Raw genomic sequence first — 18,906 nt, forward strand, 5'->3', positions numbered from 1 at the left:
AAGAAGACAAGCGCACTGGCAGCTTATATTGTCAAACTTTCAGCTGGAATTACACCATGTTGCAGGTACTAAATTGGCTGCCCCCGATGCACTGTCGCGACGCCCTGACCATTCACTCGGAAAGGATGATAACGAAAACCGCATTCTCCTCCCTGATACCATGTTTGTGCAATTAATCGACGACAACCTCTCGGACAGCATCACTCGCAACTCCGCCGATGACCCCACATATCTGAAGGCCATGCAAGCATTAGATGGAATATGCCTTCCCCCTATGAAATCCGCCCTCTCTGATTGGACATGAACCGACGGCGTTCTCTTTTACAAAAAGAGGGCCTATGTGCCAATGGCTCAACGACATGATGTGTTATTCAAACACCATGATCACCCAATGGCGGGACACCCTGGAAGATTCAAAACTGAGGAATTAGTGAAGCGGGACTTTTGGTGGCCCGCTATGGGAACTTATATTCGCAAATACGTTGATGGATGCGCGCTATGCCAACAGATGAAAGCCGACACTCACCCGACTACCCCGCCTTTACGCCCCATTCCCTCTACCGCCACTCGCCCCTTTTCTCAGGTCTCCGTCGACCTTATCACCGATCTCCCATTGTCCGGAGGCTTCGATTCTATCATGATCGTGGTAGACCATGGGCTTACGAAGAAGGTAATTATTTCACCATGCAACAAAAACATCACCTCAGAAGGAGTGGCCAAACTATTTCTTAAAAACGTATTCAAGAGATTTGGCCTCCATGAGAAAGTAATCTCTGACAGAGGACCACAGTTCATTTCTAAATTCTCTCGAGAACTCGCCAGACTTCTCGGATATCAGATCGCCGCATCAACCGCCTATCATCCCCAGACAGATGGACAAACGGAACGTCTCAACCAGGAACTTGAAACCTATCTGCGAATCTATTGCAGAAGTAACCCGTTAGAATGGGCCAATCATCTTCCCATCGCCGAGTTCGTCCATAACCATCGAAAACACAATGCCAGAAACACGTCCCCATTCTTCCTCATGATGGGCTATGAGCCACGGGGAATTCCCCACATCCTACCCGTATCAGACACGCCAGCAGCAGAAGAAAGACTCAGGAGCCTCCAGAAGATACGTGAAGAAGCACTCGCCTGCCATAACATTGCTATGCAACGAATGGCAGAAAGATCTCGCCATGGGAAGTATCGACCGTGGAAGATAGGAGATAAGGTATGGCTTACGGCCACCAATCTCCTAACATCTTTACCATCTAGGAAACTTGCGCCCAAGCGATACGGGCCATTCGTTATCACCACAGTCTTATCTCCCATCACGTTCACCCTGAAGCTCCCAGATCAATGGAAAGTTCACCCCACATTCCATGCTTCTGAACTATCCTCCTATCGTGAGACAGAGATACACAGACCGAACTACGCCGAACTTCCACCAGACATTATCAATGGCGAAGAAGAATACGAAGTAGAAGCTATTCTTAGCCATAAAGGAACGGGTAAACGAAGACGCTATCTCGTATCATGGATAGGCTATTCATCCGGAAGCAACGAATGGATACCCGAAGAAAACTTGCAGAGTTCGAAAGAGCTTCTAACAAAGTATAAAGAAAGACACAAGTTGAACTGAACGAACCATCCCCCTTGAACAAACACCCCAAGTAACATGACTCCCCCATTGACACCTTCCCCTACCGGATCGTCCTCATCCGCCTTCTCCCTCGAAAACTCCACATACAAGAAAAATATCATTGACTTAGACGACGACGCCATCGTCAAAACAACCCTGTTGTTCCTTCCCCACGCAGTTGAACTAGAAAATCAGCTCGCCAAAGAACCTGCATTCGTCGCCGCCCCCATACTATCCCAAATCCACGTTATACGCGCCACCGCCGCCCTTGAACTCAGATTCAAGGAAATCGAGGACGATGCCCTCAGACTCGCTTGCCAACACCTCCAGAGACAAATTCGCAGTCTTGAGATTCAGCTGCTTCCTTCTGCTTTTAGCACTGTCTGCAAATCAGTTATACGAGCTGTTGCAGAGCGAAGCAAGACCGAAGTTGGTCGCCCGCCAAGCCCTTCTACTAGCACTCCCCCCGGCAGCGTACCTGCTGCAAATACGATTAGAGAAGAAACTCAGCTCGTTGCTCAACCAGCACAAGCTGAAGAACCGTTACCCATCCCCGAGCCCACCATCGTCTTTAAACGAAAGACCCGCAAGGGAGCTACCGTGCACGGAGTGTCGAAGACTAGAGCTTCTAAGGGAAAGAAGCGGGAAGTCATTGACCTCACCGAAACCCCCGACGTCATCACAGTAAAACAACCCCAGTTCTCCCCAGACAATTTCGTCTGTTGCGTCTGTAAGAAACTCGGGCATCGTCACAAGAACTGCCCTGAATATCATTGCCGCGTATGCCAAAGCCAGAAGCCTGGCCATCTTTCCATCTACTGCCCTTACGCCGCCAAGAAGGAACTATTCCCATTGGTTTACACCGATGAAGGCTTCTACGAAGCACTGTCGGAATGGGAGGCCAGGAAAGATGAAGAACTCCAGGAAGAGATAGACCGGGCGAATCGGGAGTACGCCACCAAGTATAATGAACCGGAGTTCTGCAATGCCGACGCAGACCCAATCTACTATGATCACATGGATGAGTATGTTAACACCGAGGAATATTGAAGTCGGAGACTTCAACCATAGCAGTGGGGTAATGTTACAGTAACATTTAACCCCTATCTTCATTTCTTTTGTTCTACTTACAAACGGACCGTCCGTACCATGCTTATCTCTTATCTTCGCCAAGCGGGCTGTCTGCCTTATCTTTTCTCTTATCTTGCTTCTATCTTGATAAACACTTACAAGCTCCGCTTGAACACTTGTATATAAACCTAGCTATCTATGGTTGTATTCTTTACTTTAATCTACTGGGTTCTACCTGGAACATCGTCCTTCAGTAAGGTCTCCAACCTTACTGTCTAGAACTACTACTCTAAGGGAGTCAGCGACACTCGCCTTAGCCAGAAACCTTGATCTCTCATTCGAGAGCAGACATCCGTCTATCTGGCATTCTGCCGATTGTCTATTCAGACATAGATAGCTCGACTCATCCCAGTCGTAACATCTCCCAGCCTTCAGACACCTCTAGATAACCCATTGCCTCGGTACCGATGGATGGACCAAGCACTGACAATTCCCTCATGTCTTCTGGTCACCTATAAAAAGAATAGCTCTTTCCGGTAATGATGGACAGGCCAAAAAATGGACCTGACAATTCCCCAGGATTCAGACATCTACAAATAAATTGTTTCTGGCACTGATGGGCAGGCCAAGAAATGAACTGTCTTTAGTCATCTATGGATGAAATGTTGTTTCCGGCAATGACGGATGGGTCGGATATCAGTATCCACCAGGTCTTCAGTCATCTATGGATCAACTGTTTTTCTAGTACTAACGGATGGGTCAAGAAATGGACTCCAATATCCCGCCAGGTGTTCGGTCATAGCCGGATAAAGTCTGAATTCGTACTGATGGATAGGCCAAGGCATGGACCTGACCATCCCTCACACATTCGGTCATCTCTAAATAAATTGTTATTGCTGGTGACAGACGGGGCAAGACGTGAATCTGTGTGCCCACAAAGTCTTCCGCCGTGTATAGATGGGTTGTCGTTCCCAATAAATGCGGATGGGATGAGACTCACATAATCATATCATGTACATTCTTGTAAATGATGCTGATACGTAGACGGTGGTGACAAACATCGGATGCAACATCTGCTGTTCTTTCACCGGACCGTCACCATGATGGGGCCTAACCAGCAATATGTACACCATATACACACATTCTCGGAATGGTTTATGGCAATTGGGTGCAGCATCGGTGAAGATCATGTAAGGTTCTCGGTAGGTCTGGCATGTGATTCGACCTCAGTCACGGTGAAAATGTCCAGATGTGTATGACAAGACTGGTGAGCAAAGAGATATCAGCCCCCATTGAACAAATATATACTCTCGGCCCATGAACCACATATCCGAGATCATATCCCTTCCAATATCGTATTTGCACGACCCCCTGCCATCGCCACGCGCTCCTGCGCCCAATACCTATTCTTTTAAAACTCTGCTGCTCCAGCGCCGACATCTTCAAAAATTTCAACATGTTCGCACGATTAAAAAATTCGGAAAACAATATGTTCGTCCCAACTGGCAATAACAAGTTACTCAATGTGCGATATGAGAGCCGCGGGGGATGTTGGAGAGCTTTGAGGACCAAACTTGGGGTGCAAATGAAGACCGCCGAGGTGTGCTCCCTGGAGTGGGGTCCCTACACACACCTTCGTACTGAGAAGGAATTCGGTGTAGATGAAGTTCGGGGCAGTATTTGACATGCTCCCGAAAAGCCTAGAGACGTTCCATTGATCGGTTCATAACTGCTTGAAAAGATTAGTGCATACACTAGGTATCTATGGCATAATACATACATTATTTGGGCCAGAGCGGCGCTGCTTCCAGCTAGCCTGCGACTGCCGGCGTAACGTGTATCCGGCTTTGTCGATTTACAATATTCTTCAGCTAACTCTCCATAGAATGTCAGCTCAATTCACCTGGTCATGACTAGCTGTATGGTAATCAAAATAAAGAACTAGCTGGGTGTGTAATCACTAAGAATCAAAAGCAAGAATGTACATCAGATCGCAGTATATGAATGTAAGGTAGCTCAACTACTGAAAGTGTAACTGAAATGACCTTGTGTGAATGCGCCGGTGCAAGGAAAGGACTGCAAAATTTGAATATCAATAAAGCGAAATACTGTGACTTGTATATGGTGCCGAACGACTACTAGTCAGGTGTGCGAGACGGCGCACTGGAGAGTCGAGAAGATGCAACAGAGTTGGCCTGCAGCACAGGAGTATCCGGAGTATTGGCAGCAATTTTGTCCATACATATTCCCTATTTGTTTCGGAATCTGGGGTCAAAACTAATTGTGGACCTTTTCAGGCCTTGATCATGAATTTTGATGTAGACCATATTGTATTCCAAACTAAGAATTTATCCCTCAATTTGAATGGAATCTGTCACAGACTTTTATTCCGCCGTGTTTCAGGTGTCACTGCCTGTTCGGTGATCGCTACGTCACGTGATTCTCCTGACAATGCACAGTCGCTGAGTCAGCTTATCATGTTGAGAGTACTATTTTTGGCTGCGCTCGGATTTTCAAATAACTTTAATAAGTCGAATTGTCCTTGTACGGTACTAGTGCAGGGCCTGCGCAGTACTATCAGTCAAATGGCAAGCAAACAGGTAATATTTTCATAGTACGAGTTAAGACGGGAGGTTGACCATCATTATCACAAATCAAATGGTTTCTAACTCCTTGACTCATTTAGTCTAGGCTAGTGTCAATCTCACTCAAAGTCCGTTATCTTTTGAATCCATATGGACCATGCGAGAGAGACAGTACTTACCATCAACGTTGCTTGCGCCTTCACAACTACGGGCTTGTATCGTGTGCCTTCTTTCAAGAATAGTTGGACTTATCCTTCTTTCGGTTCTCTCTCGGCCCACTGGCCCGTTGCTCACTAGGTTTGTTGAGTTTAGGGCATATTTACGTATCGATAAATATCACCCATTCTACCTTGGTCTACCTAGGTGCCTCGTACCCTCTCTTTAATCATGGCCACCACCAGTGTCACTGACGAGAAATCCTTCCACGTGGAGGAGAAACCTCACTACGTCAAGGGGGATATTGAGACCTCTACCGGAGAAGACACAGACGAGATTGTTGTCCTTCAGAACGAGCGAGATATTGCAACGCACGTCATTTCCGTGGACGACGATCCTAATCTGAACCCTTGGACCTTTCGAGCTTTCTTCATCGGCCTTGGCCTTTCCGCCTTTGGTGGTTCCCTGGGTAAAGCAGTCGAGATCATTCAATCGAGGCTTTTACTCACTTGTACTGCTTCCTAGCCCAGATTTATTACTTTAAACCTGTGAGAGTTTCTTGATCAAACATCAATTCGGAGGCCTCATTCGAGTTGACACTCTAGCAAACTGTCCTTGTATCTCTGATGTTCCTCGGCATCATATCCTATGTGATTGGCCTTGCGATGGAAACATTCATTCCCCGCCGTGGATTGCTCCGATACCTGAATCCAGTGCGTCCGAGTCTTCCACGTAGCCCCTGACCCTGGAGTTCATGCGTATTAGGGGCCCTTCAATAAGAAGGAGAATGCGTTCGTTATCATCATGGCCAGTGCAGCCGCGAACTCTGCATTAGCTACGGAAGTCCTCGCTGTCCAACGGTGGGCTCTCAATCCAATTCTTCTGTCGGTGATGACTGACGACTCATCAGTTTGTATTATAACATCGTACCGAACACTGGCTCATCAATCATTTTGTTGTTCTCTTCTCAACTCCTCGGGTGCGTTGATGTACTCCTTACTCCACCTATCGCTGAAGCTGCGAACCACAGTTATGGGATAGGCGGTCTGATGCGAGGTATTTTTGCATCCGGCAGTAGCTATACTTGGAATCTCAACTCACGACACTGACTCAGGGATCCTCCTCTATCCATCAAAGATGTTGTACCCCGTCGTTCTCCCGTTGCTCTCCATGCTCGACGCTTTCTATCACGATGTCATCAAAGCACGTCGAAAGCTCAAGGTCTTCTATCTTGTCTTTACTGCGCATGTTTAAACTTCATAATGTGATATTCAATTTCTAATCATCTTGACTTCAGAATCTTTATATGGGAGATTTTTCCCGAATGGATATTCCCATTGCTTACCGGTCTCTCGATATTTTGCCTCGCCGTTCCTAACAATGCTAATGTCTCTCGTGTGTTTGGTGGTTCCAATGGAAACGAGGGCCTCGGTTTATTGTCCCTGTGCTTTGATTGGCAGGTAGTGCTCGCCATCTCTATTTGGGTTACACTTGCGTTGAACTCAATTTGTTTAGTACATCTCGGCTGCTTTGAACCCGATGTCTATCCCGCTGAAAGCTCAGGTTAGTTGGCACACCAGTGCGTACGACGTTTCTAACGTCTACCCTAGCTCTCCAGCTTCATTGGTTATCTTCTCTGCATGTATGTAATTTCAGTCACATCCCAAAATATTACTGAGGGAGGTGAAGAATTGTCTTCGTCGCCGTATTCTACAACAATATTTGGAAATCTCAGAACTTCCCGTTTGTACGTAATATTCTTTCATTGCGCTTTCCAATATCCAGGCTAATGATACATCGATCAGTTGGCGCAGCTCCTCTTTTACGAGAACGGGACTGTCTACAACCAGACTTTGATTATGGATTCCAACTATGAGGTGGATCCTGCCTTAGTGGCAGCACAGGGGCTGCCATTCTACGCCGGCACCTGGGTTGTTAACCTGCTGACAACCAATCTTGTATGCGATGAATGACTGCTGGTGTAAAATGCTTTGCTCATAGTTCCAACAGTCATTGGGTGCAACGATCACTCACTTACTCCTGTGGAACAAAGATGACCTTCGTGCAGCCTGGACTTGGATCAACATGGACACATTGGGGAGTTGGCGTGCTAATTTCGATTGGAAGTTCTGGAAACACAGTGGAAAAAGGGAAGTTCCTGCTAACACTGGAGACCTCGACCCGCATTACCGGGAGATGCTGAAGGTTAGTCCTTCTGACATGAGATAGAGACCTTCCTATTAACATATTACTATACAGTATCCAGATGCTCCGAATAGTTGGTACTTCTTGACATTCGTTCTCTCCTTCATTCTTGGATTGGTCGTCATATACAAGACAGATTCCACGCTTCCCTGGTGAGCAACATTTTCACTCTCCATCTGACGAAATTTTATATCATGTCCTTTAAGGTGGGGCTTTATTATCGCAGTACTCTTGGCCGTTGTGTCTATCTTGTTCTTCACCGCGTTGTACGCTATCACCGGCATTTCGCTTTCCATCCGCGAGTATTGTTTTTGCTCTATAGATGCCCCGAGTTGATCTTTTAGTGAAGAAACCCTAGTCCAGATGATTGCTGGCTACCTACAGAACGGAAAACCCATGGCGAATATGTTCTTTGTCCGTTTTGCCATCATTTCCCGTCTTTGACCACCACTGATGTTGATATTCACAGGTTCTTTACAGTTATGTACGCATCTTCATTCTCGCCTCCTCGATCTTTTGATTTGTTTTCTCCCTAGAATGCCGTGTCTCAAGCAATGCTGCTACTACGCGATCTGAAGATCGCTCAATGTATGTGTGCGTTATTTGTCGGGAAAGGTGTTTCTCACTGGCGGATTCCTAGACGCCAAACTGCCTCCCCGCGCTGCATTCACAGCCCAGATCATTGGCACCTTACTCGGCGCTGGTCTCAACTATGGTTAGGGAGCCATCTTGCCTATTCATTCTCCATATTTGACTTGTTTTTAGAATTGATGGATTCTATCATCGACAATCAACGCGAAATCCTGTTGTCTGTACAAGGAACAAATATCTGGTCTGGCCAGCAACCTCAAGCATACAACTCGCAAGCCATTGCGTGGGGTGGCCTTGCTCATGAACTCTTTTCGTCTGGTCAAAGATACCAGTGGGTTCCTTTATCCTATGTCATTGGCCTGGTCGTGCCTCTTCCTTTCTGGATCATTCACCGTTACTGGCCAAAACTGCGCATGGATTACTATTACACCCCTATCATCTGGTACGCTCTCAATTCAACAATGATCGATATTCTAAGTTCATTATGTGTACAGTGCATACATCGGATGCCTTTCTGTTGGAATAAACTCCTCGGCTTTGTCGTATTTCACGATCGCGTTCTTGTCGCAGTGGTGGCTCCGTACTAGGTACCCGCGTTGGTTCAAGGAATACAACTATCTGGTCGGTGCAGGTAAGCTCTGTGGCCTTTCTATCTCGATCACTAACATAACGCTATACTATAGCCCTTGATGGTGGCACGCAAGTCATGATATTCATTCTCTCCTTTGCGGTCCAAGGGGCTGCTGGCACATCACACCTTTTCCCGGAATGGTGGGGTGCAGACCAAAACGGAAACTACGACCACTGCTTGTATCTCTAAATACCACTCTTAGTCTATTACATCAGGTTGATGTGTTTTTGCAATCAAAGAATACGGGGCAATCGGGCGTCAGCCAAGATACGTCAGCATGACATGTTCTTTGACATCTTTCCGTTGAGTCCCAACTAGGAGTCGGGATACTCGGCTACCACAGGTTTTGTACTACCCATCACGGCGTAATTCAAGAAAAGAATCTATGTAGTGCCATTTTAGTTGTTTCTTGCACTGGATAATCTCTTGAACAGGCTGAACTTTGTTGAGTGAAGAATCACACACAAGTTACATCATTTGATATCATCAGGAAACTATCTTCGCAAAACATCTTCTAGCACAACACGTGCATTTTGTGCATCGGCACGTCCGCGGCTGAGCTGCATGACTTTACCCACCAGCTTGTTGAGAACTCGAGGATTACCTTGGCGCACAGCTTCCGCCTCTTCAGGAAGTGCTCCGATGGCTTCGGCACACCATGCTCGAGTGGAGGCGTTATCATCTTCTGATATAGCCTCAAGAGAAAGTTCCCGTGCGAGTACAGAGGGAGCTGACGAAGAACGATTGGCAATGATATGCTTCAATAACGATTTTCCCGAAGTCCCTGGTAGTGACAATTGATGGATATAACGTTGGACAAAAAAGAAGGCTTACCAGTAATTTTGCCATCCTGCACCAGGTCGATAAGTTCACCTAGTTGCTCGACAGATACGGGATTGTCGCTGAAGGTTTCTTTCCGAGCAGTCAACTGCCCAATGAGCTCGTGCGTCATCCTGGGTGTAAATACTTATGTATAAAGCTTCTATAGCGAGGAGGAAACCAAACAAACCAATTGACAACGACTCTCGGGTCCCTCTGTTGCGCGAGGGAGTCAAAGTAAGTCACAGCGCCTTTTCCGAGTTCGCCATCAAATCCAACCTCGTGACCCGAGTCGACGGCCATGAGTACATCTGTATCACGCTCAGATAACCCAAGATTCCGCAAACGGACACGGGTTGTATCAGGGAGGTCCGGCATGGTCTTGCGGATGGTCTCGATATACTCCTATATGGAGTTTCAGATGACATGAGCAGGATTACAAGCAGGTTGTTACCTCAGATAACAGCAATGGAGGGATATTCGGGTCCGGCATGTATCTATAATCAGGAGAATCCGCCTTGCTTCTGAGCTTCAAAGTTTCGGCCTTATTTTCATCAAATCCTCTGGTGTCCTGCGGCACAGAGCAGCCACTTTCGAGCAGCTCGATATGACGAAAGACCTCTGAAGCTGTTCGAACATTAGGAGAGATTCGAAATGGCTACGCAGACAGTCTACTAACTGATCGCTACAGTCATGAACTTCACGCTGTTGAGGTTTTTGATCTCGCAGCGAGTGCCATGCGGCTGTCCGTGTTTGTTGATAGAAACATTCACATCGCAGCGAAAAGACCCCTGCAATAAATTGAATGAACAGTGAATCACATTTAAAGATGCCCCACTTGTTCCATGTTGCCATCACTAGAGCCAACACAGCGAAGAACGGCCTGCAATGTCCGAACATAATCTGCGGCCTCTTCGGGGGACCTACATAATTGGACTAAGTCGTCACATGAGTGATGTGAATCAAAGTAACTCACCGCATATGAGGCTCTGAAACTATTTCCATCAGCCCTGAGCCAGCTCGATTTAGGTCAATGAGTGAAGTGCGTCTAAGCCCATCAAACGTGGACTTTGCCGTATCCTGTGTACATTTCGGCTTCGGTTCATACACAAAACTCTATCGGTCTTACCTGCTCAAGCTGGATTTGCTGGATTCCCACTGAAACATCGCCTTTGGAGAGCTTTAGATAACCACCCGAGGCCAGCGGAGCTTGTGGAAAGATCAGATTGTCGGCGTTCATACTCTACGAGATTGTGAGTTGAACTTACAGTAACGCTGAGTTATTTGATATCCTGCCGGGAGGTCAGAGTAAAAGTAGTGTTTCCTATCGAACGCCGATTGGTGATGGACTTTCGAGTTTAGTGCTAACGCCGTTCTAACCGCTAACTCCACGCATTTTGGGTTCAATGTCTAAAACGTGAGGTCAGCTTGCACGCCAAGAGAGAACGGGTGAGGTAGGCTAACCGGTAGTGTTCCAGGGAATGCGGAATCGAATGTGGACACAGTTGTATTGGGTATCTCACCTGGACGAGATGTGGATGACTCTATGCATGTTAAATTATGCGAGAACGCGATCGTTAGATTGGCAGAGACGCACCTGAGAAAAGCTTGCGGCGAGACTTGATCTGGGCATGCACCTCGATACCTATAATTACTTGCCAGCCGGGCCAGCGCTTGTCGTGGATTGCCTCGCGTGTATGAATTTGTCGTGGACACCAGAGCTGGTGCAGCTGTATAGAGCGCCATGGACAACGTCGAACAAGCATTAAAATTACGACTTTCCTTTCTAAGAAAACTTCTGGCAACTTGTGCTCTTCAATCACATCAGCAGTTCATCATCATATCATCATATCAGTTGCGACTTGAACCAAATATACCGCGTTTAACAAGGCTGTTCAAACCTGTGCGTAGCTGATCCTCTCTTAGATAGCAGCTTGCTGATTCTGGAGCGCTGATATCCTCATCCTAGTCACCGCCAAGGGCCGTTCTAACCTACTTCCCCTCATCTTACATACTACGGATCTATCATTGCATCACGGTTGCGCTATGCCCGAAAATATTCATTCAAACCTCTGGTCGGTGATACGACAAGATAGCATCAGCACTACTGTCCGAGGGGATGAATCAGATGAAGAGGCTTTCCTCCCAGTTTACGAACCCCCTCAGAGTGTGGGAAGCAAAGTGTAACATTGTGCCTCCAGATGGCTTCTTTCATCGCTAATTATTCTGCTCCGCTGCTTATCCTTCGTGGCGTTGTTTATCTATGCGGTGTCGATCATTAACAGTAGATATCGGGGACCGCCTCTCGCACTGGCCAGATCAAGTACTTCAAAGTGCGTGCGTATTATATGTCTTTCTAATTTTGTAGCTGCTAATAGAGTCCTCAGTCCCTCAGAGTCATTTTTGCAGATGGACACACAAGAGACGGTGGTATATACGTACAACTTACAAGCTGGGTTTGCTCCCTTGCAATTCTCCGTGCTGTACGTCGTCTTGTCACATTCCCCGTCGTCATGATTTACCTGAAATGGGAAGCGTTGAACCTGAAGCAGATCAACCAAATCACTACACCCTGTCCCTTTCAATGAAAGCTGGTCATGTTGAAAGAGCGCTCTGTGCTCCAGTCACCCTGAGACTATCAATAGACCCCCGGCAGCTGGATTTCTCTGTGTTGTAAGTCACAACATGCCAAATTCAATAGGAAAGCTCACTCCTTGCCAGCATCTTTCCTCCACGAACGAGTTTACCAGCTGGCTGTCTGTACAACCTGCGCGTTTGGCTCCAGACTGCAGGCATCGACCACCGAATATTTAGCGATAACGATCTTTGGGTTGGGAGAGACCCCGACTTTCGATCTGTCGGAGACGCTACATTTGCTGTACTGCGGAATGCAACACAAGACATGCTGATATACCAGGGTATCGTAGGTCGTGCACACGTTAGCTTCATAATACGGTTCGTACCTTCTCCGCAACATAAGACTTAAGTTCAACACGAATTACGTAGGTGGAAACTCGTAGAAGTCGGCCTATACAGTCTCTCCCTAGAGTACGAAGCCGGAGGCGCCGGACGAACACTCTTCGATGACTGCTACATGAGACTAGAGTGCGAACCCCAAATCGTCACATTCCTGATCTAGTACGTCCCCCTTGCACAACGTCCATTTATAGCCTCACCGATGTCCCTCAGCGTCATACCTGTAACTTCAACACCCGCCGGTGCATCTCACCGCCTCCGCTTCTGGCTCCGCACACCCTTTGTATCGCAATCCCCCGCTTCTTCCACAAACTCCCAGTCCGAATCCTACATCTACCAGCGCATATGGAAGTCAGACGATTTCAAGATAGGTGCTAATCTCAACTTCGAAGCACTAGGATCAAAACTCGTGATGGGCGTCCGCGATCCAGATTCACCACGAATAGAGCGCGATCTTCCATGTTTGGACCCTAGTCGACGCCGGAACTCACGGACACCTACGAATGCAATCGCTAGTTCGTCGAGAAATTCCATGTTCCGTATTCGTTGATCCCGGGACTTCACTTATATTATGAACTTGACGTATGCTTCTCATCTCACGACGTTTCGGTCGTTCATATTTATTTCATTTACTGTATCCACTCACATCCCACGTTTAACATCGAAGAAAATTTATAGTTCATGCGTAAGTTACGATACAAAATTGTGTTGTCTGGTTTTTAAAATGCTGAAATACGAAGGGAAAATATCGAAGTTGCCAAACTTGAGTGCGAAGGCGAAGAGACTAAAGTGAAAAGTAGCGCGAATGCTGGGAGTGGACATGCGACAATAAAAGCCAACGGACATAAGTGTAGCACTCATCCCACTGTATTGCACTGTTGAGGTCTGAAGGTTTGCCCAATGTATCTCGCCTTGTGCTTCAGTCCCTGTAGAAAAATGGATAAATAAACCAAACACCTGCAGGACGGTCATGCCAATGAAAACTGGGCTGTTGTGCCATGACAGCTGGTCTATGGCCCCCGGAACGAGCAAGCTGGAGCAGAGCTAGAGCTTGGTGGAATTGTTCAAGGGACCAGCACCGTTGCGAGAAGACCTTCTTTCTATTTCGCTCCCGTGGCGACAACAGCGTTTTCACCAAGAGGAAGCTGAGGGGACTTGATTTCGCTGACGGCCCGGTTGATAGGAGCATATAGGCCATTGGTTTCGCCATGTAGCATTGCGCTTGAGAATGACAAGCCTGGAATACCATTCTCGTTATCTTGTGTTGTCTCCGATCTGCTAAGCGCGCAGCCACGCGAGATCAATGGTAAAAACATGTGAAAGAGTGTGTACCAACCGTCTCTTCTTGTTGGGCATATCAGGCGAGGTATTGCTTGACTTGCCCGATCCCTTCACATACATCGCGATGCAGGTCAGTCATGCTCAAGGGAACTACCAAAACCACCCACTTTGCCTGTTTTGGGGCGTTTCAGGGCCTGTTTGGGTTGTCGCTCGCCTTCGTCGAACACGTAGTCGGGAAGAGCAGAACTAGTGAAATGAATGAGATCGGAAGGGATGACTTGCCGCATCAAATTGCACGACCTTTTGATGTTCCGCACCACAATACCCATCGTATCCTCATCGTACTTCTCCCACATCTTGACGAGTTTGGTAAACTCAGTGGTCGGATATGATATATCGAGCCTCCGCGGGCCCACAGCGCCAACTTGAAAACAGAAAATATGATGAGCCGCAGACATTCCGCAGGGAAACCATGTGAGAATCGAGGACGCACGAGGCTTTGGTTCGATCAAAAGTCCAATGTAGAAGGTCGTCGAATGGACTGTACTCGCACCGTCGAGGCCTTCGATGTCAGCTTTTGTTCGCTTGGCGATGAGATCTGAGATCTGTCCTTGTGCAACCTGTCTCACTTCCTCTTCGGTAATACAATGTGAAACTTGATCAAAGCCTTTGATGAATGGATGCGCGAGAATCAGTGAATCGACGTATTCAAGCTTCATGACCAGCTGCCGTATCCGAGACTCGACAGTTCCTGCCCTGGACGTGACTTGCAGACTTGCCGAACGTACATCGGGAGGAACTCTTACCATTTGATCTGCAGGTCTGCAGTGCCAGTCGATGCGATAACTTGAAGGTAATATCGATACTTGTGGAAGAAGTCGTGTTTCTGGAAAAGTTCTGACCAACTTGCTGTCCCGACAATAACCTTGTCCACAATATCTGCTCCTATACAACCTTGAGAATACCACAAAAGACAGAATTAGCAGGATGACACTCACCTTTCTTGAACTCTTCGGTGACAATCATCTGTGTCGATGCTGTTACATTGTGAGTTGAGCACATTGCGGGATATGCGGGTGTGATGATAGGCATCCTATGCGATCTATCTGCAGGATAAAGCTGTGGAAAGCAAATGAAAAAGTGTCTTATTTTCTAAAATAAGCAAAACACACTTTTGGATTCCAAACGCGAACTTGTAATGGTCCTTCTTCTATTTGTTTCAGCAGCACCGGTTGGGGCCACGACCTGGATATCAATAGCATACACGCACTGAAAACACTTCGATGAACAGGCGCACCATTGGTACATGATAATGAAAAATCGGCTAACGATCGCCCCCGCGGTAGCATTGGGATATAACTGACATATTCGGGCGACAAGGATTGCCCATGCGACACCGCCCAAAAACCCGTTTACATTCGAGTAGATGGCCCTCCCTGAACGCGGTGCATCAGTAAGGCACCCCACCCGAAGTTGCCCAGTAGAATAACTCACGTTGGGCCCAGAGCTTGATGCATCGAAGCGAGTCTCGATAGACCTCAACATTAGGTACCAGACGCAGAGCTTCATCATTCACCCGTGAACCTATGCGCATATGAATACGAGTGAACAATACGGAAAGTAAGATTTACCTCCAAGACTTCGCACACATCGCTCGTCTAGATTTCGTAAAAGGTTATCATCCTTCAAAGACAGATCATCTGGTATAGATGATAGCGCCAGACGAGCCATCAGGAGATCTAATGGTATTCCCGAGATTTTGGCCTTGATAATCGGAACGTACGCTTCCGGCACACCCTAATCGCATCGTCGTCATCATCGGTCCATGTCGCAGAAACCAGTACTGTCAGATCAAACTCACCGATACTTCCGAAGCACCCTCTAGTTCTTTAAGCATCGGCTCGAACTTTTCAAAAAAGTCTTCGCGAGATACATGTTTAGGAACAACGCAAAGAGTATCAATATCGGACCCAGGTCCATGAACGCCGAGACGGTATGAACCAAAGGTAAATATTTTTCCCCCAGCAGCGTTCGCTGCTGCTTCCGAAAGTCCACGAGACAGGGACACCTCATACACAAATTTTTTGACGACGGCAGCTACACGTCCGAGCACGGTTTCCCTGCGAAAATCGAAAGCGACCTCAGCATCGCCTGCCTCTCCAGAGGATGCACTTGGAAAGGCCAGACACGAAGAACAACCCGAGAACCATGAAATGCGCATCCAATAATCTTCAACGATAGCGCAGCACCCATGAGGTTCTCGGAGAGCCGTCCGTGCATCGACATCCAATGAAAGTAAAAAAGTATTGATCCTACCTGAGCCGGGCCTCCTCTACACTCTCAAAAGTATTCTGTCTTCTCAGCTCCTCCATCAAGGTCGCTGTGACCTCCTTTTCCCTCTCGGTCGATTCGGCCGTCGAGATTGGTGGTGTGACTCCAAGAAACCTAGAACGACTATCAGCTCAATGATTAGACAGATAAAGCTTGTATTTACCCTTTCTCTGTGGTCATGATTGCGTGAAGTTGAGAGAGAAACAAACTTGCGGCTGAACTTGTGTCGAGCGACTTGATCGTGTAGAGTTGCGGGTAATGGAATTGGAATCACCCGCGCCACCATTTCAGCAGCCTGCTTAGTCATTCTCAAATATTTGGCACAACATCATCAAAGCATAAATTGGGTAAAACTCTAAGCTCTAAGTCCTAAGGGGTAGCATGTAAGAGTAGGGTATGTACTACCAGAACTCGAAGGTACTGGCGATATGCACGTGTTATACGCTATAAGCAATACAATATGAAGGTTGAGTAGCGTCCCGATTGATCCAGGTAGGGAACAGATATACCCGGCGACCTATCGATCGTCAGAAGAATGTTTGTGAAAAAGTACCACGTTACAATGAACAGAACAGGTGAATAGAGCGTGGATAGAAGTAGGAAGGTATGCACGAGAGGTTCAGAATTGTTCCGTGCTTCGAATATATCCCTTCTGAGTGTGCCGCGTAGCTTGGAGGTGATTGCGATCATCCGCACGCTTGACGGCCCATCTACGGATATACCATGCAACGAAGGCCACGAAGAGGATACCAAGGATGACACCTAGTACAATACCGACTATTTTACCAGTTGAACTACTCGTCGACGGTTCAGGGCTAGTGGGCGAACTTGAAGACGATGGGTTCCCACCGAATGGCCAGTAGTCTCCACCAGCAGGGGGGAGAACACAGGTTAACGCGTCTCCATTGGTGTTGTCCAGGAAGTTTGACTGAGTCGTGCTCTGCGCGGTGTTGTTGATATCGATAACAAAGGCTGCAGGAGAAGGCGTCGGGTCACCAGTGGTGCAGTTGGGACCCCGTGCCCCAATAAAAGAAGTGTTTCCAACGAGGACATTATTTTCTACTGTAAAATTGGTTGCAGAGGATATGGCAATGCCATAGCTGAATGCGCCAGTGAGCTTGTTGTTAAGCACTGTCCCGCCAGTGCTGACGTTGTTGAGATACTGATTCCCGAACCAAGTTCGGGGACCAATTGCGATTCCGATTCTGAATTATTCTTGTCAGCACCCTGACGAGACATGAGAAAAAAAGTGGTTGCGCGTACTTGATGATGACATCTTCGCTGTTTGTACCGTCGGTGGCCGACCCTGTGTCAGGGCTGGTGGCGAACCCACCCATAATAGTATTGTTGGTGACCACAGTCCCCTTATAATCACCGCTAAAGGGCACTACGTCGACCATGTTGATTCCTCCAAGCAGTGTGTTCTGCACTACGATGAGAAACCAACTAAAAGGCATGAAGGATATCACTTACGTTCTCGACCCAGATCGTGTTGTTCTCAACGAGAGTGCCTGGAGAGCCAAATAGTACAATACCTCCATCCGTTGGATTATTGATCATGTTGTTACGAACAAGGCTGTTTGGACATGCCACACTAATTCCGTCAGCCCACTGCTGGAAAGCATCTGATCCGGCGGGTCCAATATCATTGTTCTGGACGGTAGCATTGTTGCAATTCAAAGATCCCTCGCTGACATGGAGACATGACCAGCTCCTGGGGTCATAAGAATGGACATATTCGATAAGCTGGCCCGAGTTTGGACCGCCCATTTCAATATTTGCACCGCCGTTGATGGCAGGCGCGCCAGCCCGCGTGCCGTTGATCTGTGGGGATAACGGTTAGTGCGAGGGAAAATAATGGAGTGCGAATGATTTTACCTGGATGTTTCGTAATATGACACCGTCGCAATTAGCGCAAGTGCCATCAATGGCAGTCGTCTGGCCAGTACCATTTGTGACAGCGCCGCTAACTACTAAGACAGCTCTGGTGTCATCCGTGGGATAACCCAGGGTGGTGATCTCCTGATTGGGAGCAGCGAAAAGAATGGGAGCCTGTATGAAATACTGGGTGCTAGGACAGAGGCTCAAGACATAACCTGAACCCGAAGAGTTGAGAAGTGTGTTTAGGCGATCCGTGATGGTATTGGATGGGTCAGCAGGCTCGCAGTTTGAAGTTGCTCGAGGTACAGCCAACATCCTGTAAAATTTTGTGAGCAAAGAAGGAGAGACAAAAAGTTGTCGTACTTGTGGAGATAATTGACAGGCATGGTGAAAGTAAAGCCGAATTATTGTAGGCGAAAATGAGAGGCCAAACCGATTCCGAATCGAAAAAACAAAAAAAGGGTAGGACAAAGGGCAAGGATACAATGCACCCGCAAAGCGATGATGGGGTGAAAAGGTGAAGGGATTTAAGGAGTGGAGTGAGCAACTCAAGCGAGCGCCTTTCAAATGATTGATTGATATACAAACTTGAAGTTCAGAGCCGAGGTCAAGAAAGCTTAGCTAGGCCGGCATGTCATGATTGCCTAATCCAGAACTGTGTCATAGTTACACCGCTACAGTAACGTTCCTCGGTCAAATCCGCTCACCAACAAAAACTTGAATGATATATATACTTCAACTTACTCGCACTT

At 47.3% G+C, this 18,906-nt stretch overlaps 5 protein-coding genes across 5 annotated transcripts; 2 read left to right on the forward strand and 3 right to left on the reverse strand.

Annotated features, from left to right (window-relative positions):
* Nucleotides 1-5,670: 5,670 nt before the first annotated feature.
* Nucleotides 5,671-9,109, forward strand: HD556DRAFT_1532476 (OPT oligopeptide transporter protein-domain-containing protein; the record flags this gene model as incomplete). Its single annotated transcript, XM_041309530.1, has 22 exons — nucleotides 5,671-5,908; nucleotides 5,965-5,987; nucleotides 6,045-6,152; nucleotides 6,205-6,299; nucleotides 6,350-6,418; nucleotides 6,470-6,495; nucleotides 6,554-6,683; nucleotides 6,737-6,899; nucleotides 6,955-7,002; nucleotides 7,050-7,081; nucleotides 7,129-7,186; nucleotides 7,245-7,397; nucleotides 7,450-7,644; nucleotides 7,699-7,796; nucleotides 7,851-7,942; nucleotides 7,994-8,058; nucleotides 8,114-8,128; nucleotides 8,181-8,232; nucleotides 8,285-8,359; nucleotides 8,410-8,677; nucleotides 8,730-8,866; nucleotides 8,919-9,109. The coding sequence occupies 22 exons, from the start codon at nucleotides 5,671-5,673 to the stop codon at nucleotides 9,053-9,055; spliced, it is 2,277 nt and encodes a 758-aa protein (XP_041166802.1). The 3' UTR covers nucleotides 9,056-9,109.
* Nucleotides 9,110-9,360: 251 nt separating this feature from the next.
* On the reverse strand, nucleotides 9,361-11,451 carry HD556DRAFT_1224427 (GatB/GatE catalytic domain-containing protein; the record flags this gene model as incomplete). Its single annotated transcript, XM_041296954.1, has 11 exons — nucleotides 9,361-9,650; nucleotides 9,701-9,819; nucleotides 9,876-10,090; nucleotides 10,140-10,312; nucleotides 10,365-10,476; nucleotides 10,524-10,608; nucleotides 10,662-10,765; nucleotides 10,815-10,894; nucleotides 10,954-11,095; nucleotides 11,150-11,229; nucleotides 11,283-11,451. 11 exons carry the CDS (start codon nucleotides 11,449-11,451, stop codon nucleotides 9,361-9,363), a joined length of 1,569 nt encoding a protein of 522 aa, XP_041166803.1.
* Nucleotides 11,452-12,094: 643 nt separating this feature from the next.
* HD556DRAFT_1225377 (uncharacterized protein) lies at nucleotides 12,095-13,211 on the forward strand (the record flags this gene model as incomplete). The annotated part of the gene is made up of 5 exons (XM_041297007.1): nucleotides 12,095-12,168; nucleotides 12,221-12,358; nucleotides 12,407-12,640; nucleotides 12,692-12,823; nucleotides 12,875-13,211. 5 exons carry the CDS (start codon nucleotides 12,095-12,097, stop codon nucleotides 13,209-13,211), a joined length of 915 nt encoding a protein of 304 aa, XP_041166804.1.
* Nucleotides 13,212-13,362: 151 nt separating this feature from the next.
* HD556DRAFT_1321274 (polymerase) lies at nucleotides 13,363-16,536 on the reverse strand. Its single transcript, XM_041301338.1, has 14 exons — nucleotides 16,437-16,536; nucleotides 16,259-16,387; nucleotides 15,804-16,062; nucleotides 15,574-15,739; nucleotides 15,437-15,526; nucleotides 15,240-15,378; nucleotides 15,115-15,187; nucleotides 14,941-15,061; nucleotides 14,749-14,887; nucleotides 14,436-14,698; nucleotides 14,243-14,366; nucleotides 14,110-14,188; nucleotides 13,998-14,050; nucleotides 13,363-13,939 (listed from the first exon to the last, which is right to left on the reverse strand). Exons 1-14 carry the CDS (start codon nucleotides 16,451-16,453, stop codon nucleotides 13,762-13,764), a joined length of 1,830 nt encoding a protein of 609 aa, XP_041166805.1. The 5' UTR covers nucleotides 16,454-16,536; the 3' UTR covers nucleotides 13,363-13,761.
* A 53-nt stretch (nucleotides 16,537-16,589) lies between these two features.
* On the reverse strand, nucleotides 16,590-18,814 carry HD556DRAFT_1260171 (uncharacterized protein). The gene is made up of 5 exons (XM_041299036.1): nucleotides 18,518-18,814; nucleotides 18,152-18,470; nucleotides 17,747-18,097; nucleotides 17,537-17,697; nucleotides 16,590-17,478 (listed from the first exon to the last, which is right to left on the reverse strand). The coding sequence occupies exons 1-5, from the start codon at nucleotides 18,538-18,540 to the stop codon at nucleotides 16,893-16,895; spliced, it is 1,440 nt and encodes a 479-aa protein (XP_041166806.1). The 5' UTR covers nucleotides 18,541-18,814; the 3' UTR covers nucleotides 16,590-16,892.
* Nucleotides 18,815-18,906: the final 92 nt, after the last annotated feature.

Source organism: Suillus plorans (genome assembly GCF_016647745.1).
Source record: "Suillus plorans strain S12 chromosome Unknown HD556scaffold_2, whole genome shotgun sequence".
Lineage (NCBI taxonomy): Eukaryota > Fungi > Basidiomycota > Agaricomycetes > Boletales > Suillaceae > Suillus > Suillus plorans.

Coding starts and splice junctions, on each gene's coding strand:
- HD556DRAFT_1321274 (XM_041301338.1), bottom strand. Junction 15,379..15,436: donor CATCAAGCTCTGGGCCCAAC/GTGAGTTATTCT, acceptor CACCGCGTTCAG/GGAGGGCCATCTACTCGAAT. Junction 14,189..14,242: donor GTGGTGCGGAACATCAAAAG/GTCGTGCAATTT, acceptor TCATTTCACTAG/TTCTGCTCTTCCCGACTACG.
- HD556DRAFT_1260171 (XM_041299036.1), bottom strand. CDS start 18,540: ATGCCTGTCAATTATCTCCACAA. Junction 18,098..18,151: donor TCATATTACGAAACATCCAG/GTAAAATCATTC, acceptor TTATCCCCACAG/ATCAACGGCACGCGGGCTGG. Junction 17,479..17,536: donor AGCGAAGATGTCATCATCAA/GTACGCGCAACC, acceptor AGAATAATTCAG/AATCGGAATCGCAATTGGTC.